At 55.4% G+C, this 3,967-nt stretch overlaps 1 protein-coding gene across 1 annotated transcript in view; it reads left to right on the top strand.

Moving 5' to 3' along the window:
* The window catches only part of CACNA1F (calcium voltage-gated channel subunit alpha1 F), a 22,830-nt gene that overhangs the window by 2,854 nt on the left and 16,009 nt on the right, over window positions 1-3,967 (top strand). The window contains exons 6-13 of the mRNA XM_024745231.1: window positions 415-630; window positions 743-846; window positions 1,455-1,645; window positions 2,051-2,143; window positions 2,256-2,349; window positions 2,513-2,539; window positions 2,698-2,858; window positions 3,748-3,967. Coding sequence (XP_024600999.1) covers window positions 415-630; window positions 743-846; window positions 1,455-1,645; window positions 2,051-2,143; window positions 2,256-2,349; window positions 2,513-2,539; window positions 2,698-2,858; window positions 3,748-3,967 — 1,106 coding nt within the window. The remainder of the gene's footprint in view (window positions 1-414; window positions 631-742; window positions 847-1,454; window positions 1,646-2,050; window positions 2,144-2,255; window positions 2,350-2,512; window positions 2,540-2,697; window positions 2,859-3,747) is intronic.

Genomic DNA, 3,967 nt, shown 5'->3' with positions numbered 1-3,967 from the left:
TAGCTAATTGCTCCGCCCTATCACAAGTTTCCACCCACAGGTTAAGGCCCTATCCCACACCGAAGAGTCCATTCTCCAGAACCGGTCCCAAATAGTCAGGCCTTTTTCATCCACACCCAAACCCGTCTTGGCCCCACCCTTCTTTCAAGAGAGCCTCCCATATTCACAAGACTGCTCCTAGGCTCACGCCTCACTGTTATTCACAAGATTCTGCCCCAAGGTTTACAGTCCCACTCCTCAGATCCCTGTGGTTGGGCTTCACAGCTTCCCAGGGGTTCAGACTTCTGACCCAACACAGTCAGAGGCTAAGGGTTGTCTTTGATTTAGAAAAATCTAGAACCCTGAGGCGAGCTTCCCAGGTAGGCGGGCGTCCAAGGTGGCAACGACTGTGGGTGGGCGTGCTTCGGGTTCCAGAGCTCCAGTCTTCCCACAGACGTAGAGGCGGAGGAGGACCCATCGCCCTGTGCGTCATCGGGATCGGGGCGTGCTTGTACGCTGAACCAGACCGAGTGCCGCGGACGCTGGGCAGGTCCCAACGGAGGCATCACCAACTTCGACAATTTCTTCTTCGCCATGCTGACAGTCTTCCAGTGCATCACCATGGAAGGCTGGACTGACGTGCTCTACTGGGTGAGGTGGACGGCGGGCACACAGTGCAGAAGCTGCACCTGCCTTTCCTCACCGAGCTCGGGCGGGTGTGTCCACCTACCCTGAGGGATGCATGCCCCTTCTCTCTCCGTAGATGCAGGATGCCATGGGGTATGAGCTGCCCTGGGTGTATTTCGTGAGTCTTGTCATCTTTGGATCCTTCTTCGTCCTCAACCTTGTACTTGGTGTCCTGAGTGGGTGAGGAACCTAGACACCTACCCAGGCCTTCCTTCCTGCCCCTCAGCCCCTGTCCCTTTACTTTGTTCCTGGCAAACTGCTAGGCATCCTTCAAAACCCATTTAAAATACCCCTTCATTCATTCAATCAACATTGAGCATCTACTGTGTGTGAGGCACTGTTTCAGGAATGGAACACGAGACAAAAATCTCTGCCTTCCTGGATATTACATTCTGGTGGGGAGAGACAGACAATAGCAACATACACAATAAATGTGTGTGTGTACATACATACACACACATATGTGTAGTGTCTTATATGGAATATGTGCTATGGAAAGAAAGGAAGAGTTAAGATAGGAATGCCGAGATCTTGTAATTACAAATAAGGACAATCAGGACAGGCCTCCTTGAGATGGTGTTATCTGAGTAAAAGTGTGAAAGAGATTGAGCCATGTGGGTATCTGAGGAAAGAGTGTTCCAAGCAAAGGGAACAGCCAGTGCAAAGGCTCCAAAGCTAAAATGTGCTTAGCATATTCAAAGAACAGCAAGGAGGTCAGTGTGACTGGGAGGTGATGGTAAGGAGGCCAGGGTTGTTCCCCCACCTAACCCTCTATTCTCCTCCCTCAGAGAGTTCTCCAAGGAGAGGGAGAAGGCAAAAGCGCGAGGGGACTTCCAGAAGCTTCGAGAGAGGCAGCAGCTGGAGGAGGACCTGCGGGGCTACCTGGACTGGATCACACAGGCGGAAGAGCTGGACATGGAGGACCCCTCAGCTGATGGCAACTTTGGTTCTGTGGCTCAAGAGGGCCAGGCCAGCCACCGTAGGCAATCCCAACCTGGCCCATTCCCTGCTCCACGCATCCTCAGATGTGGGCTGCCCTCCTGAGATCCAGCCCCAGCCCGCAGCAACTCTAGGCCCCTGGGTCTTCCCTGGAGGTCCAGTGGTTAAGACTCCGCGCTTCCACTGCAGGGAGCACGGGTTCGATCCCTTGTCGGGGAACTAAGATCCCACATGCCATGCTGCGCGGCCAAAAAAAAAAACCTCTAGGCCCAGCCTCCGGTTAGGACACAGAAGCCAGACTCAGATACCCTTCCCAGACTGCACCCAGAACAAAGACTCCAAATAACACCCCCCCACACACACACACACACACACACACGCGCGCGCGCGCGGCCCTAACCCCACCCCAGGCCGTGCTCCATCACTGTCCTCCATGTCCCCACAGGGCCGCAACTGGCAGAGCTGACCAATAGGAGACGAGGACGTCTGCACTGGTTCAGTCACTCCACCCACTCCACACACTCCACCAGCAGCCACGGTGGGGGTCCAGCAAGGTTGACAAGGGGGAGGGATGGGTAGGCAGAGGAGAAAGCCAAAGGCAGAACCCTGGGATCTTCATGTGCCGACCTCTTCTTTCACCCTGCCCACAGCCAGCCTCCCAGCCAGTGACACCGGTTCGATGGCAGAGACCCCAGGCGATGAGGAAGAGGAAGAGGGGGCTCTGGCCAGCTGTACACGCTGCCTGTGAGGGCCCCCAGCCCTTGACCCCTGACCCAGCCAGAACCCAGAACAGACCCTGACCCCAATCCTTACTTTAGCCTCCAACCTTGACCTCAGCCCCTGACCCTCGCTGCTGACTGCCGCTCAGCCCCTGACGATGCCTGCCTCCCATCCCCCTCTTTTCCAGAAACAAGATAATGAGAACCAGTGTCTGGTGAGTCGGAAAATTTGTGTGACTGCTGGACCCCATGACTTTGTGAGCCCCACCTCCAAGCCCTCCAAGCCCCTCATGACCGCCGGGCTCCCCCACCTGAGCCCCCCAGGGCAGGCTTAGGTAGGTGATCTCAGCCGGTGGGTTCCCGATCCCCACAGCCGCTGCCTCCGCCGAGCCAACCGGGGCCTTCGGGCGCGCTGCCGGCGGGCTGTGAAGTCCAATGCCTGCTACTGGGCCGTGCTGCTGCTCGTCTTCCTCAACACGCTGACCATCGCCTCGGAGCACCACGGGCAACCCATCTGGCTCACCCAGATCCAGGGTGCACCCCCCAGCCTGCCAGCCCTCTCCCCCAGCCCCCAATTCCTTCCACCCCAGAAGCTCCAATCCAGGATCTCTCGGGTGCCCCACACCCCCAGATACTGCCCTCCTACCTAAGTAAATGCAGAAACTTTAGCCTGTTCCATCCTACCTTGTAGCTTACGCTTGTATAGCACTTGCTGTGTGTGTCAAGGTCTGTTCTCAGCACTTTACCTGTACTCACTCAATTTCTCTTCACTGCAACTTTAGGTGAATTAAGTACTACGGTGCAGTAAGTGACTAATCCCAGGACTCAGCTAGTGAGTGACAAACCCAGGCAGCCTGGCTCCAAAGTCCAGGCTCTTAACACCACACTGTCTGGACAAGTTAAGCCCTCTGTGCCTCAATTTCCCCATCTACAAAATGGGAATAGTATTAGTATCCACTTCAGGGGGTGGCGGGGAGGATTAAATGAGTTAAAGTGGAAAATGCTTAGAACATTGCCTGGCCCACATAAAGCTAACACTTTACAAGTGTTAGCTCTTACTATTATTCATCTTAATCTCAGCCCCCAACCTGAATACTGAGTACACTTCTAATCCCAACCCTCAAACCAGCCCCAGTCCCAACTAAACACCAGATTCTAACTCTACCCTTGAGTTGGAGTTTTTCTGTATTCATAGAGACTGACCGAAGCCCACACCCCAGCTCTGCCCCTCGCCCCAGCTCCAAGCCCCTCAAAACCTTGCCCACTGTGACCTACAAACTCATCTGATCCCTAGTCCTAACCACACCACCGGCCTGTGCCTGGACGGATACCAGCTACCCCAGATCGCCCCATGGCCCCTACCTCCCCACATTTCACCACAAAAAACTGACTAACCCAGTCACCCCTGCCCCTCTCCCCACAGAGTATGCCAACAAAGTGTTGCTCTGTCTGTTCACGGTGGAGATGCTTCTCAAGTTGTATGGTCTGGGGCCCTCTGTCTACGTCTCCTCCTTCTTCAACCGCTTTGACTGCTTCGTGGTCTGTGGGGGCATCCTGGAGACCACCCTGGTGGAGGTGGGCGCCATGCAGCCCCTGGGCATCTCGGTGCTCCGCTGTGTGCGTCTCCTCAGGATTTTTAAGGT

The sequence above is a fragment of the Neophocaena asiaeorientalis genome, unplaced genomic scaffold (genome assembly GCF_003031525.2).
Source record: "Neophocaena asiaeorientalis asiaeorientalis breed wild unplaced genomic scaffold, Neophocaena_asiaeorientalis_V1.1 scaffold1418, whole genome shotgun sequence".
In the NCBI taxonomy this organism is placed as follows: Eukaryota; Metazoa; Chordata; class Mammalia; order Artiodactyla; family Phocoenidae; genus Neophocaena; species Neophocaena asiaeorientalis.
This window is presented reverse-complemented; position numbering and strand designations above follow the sequence as displayed.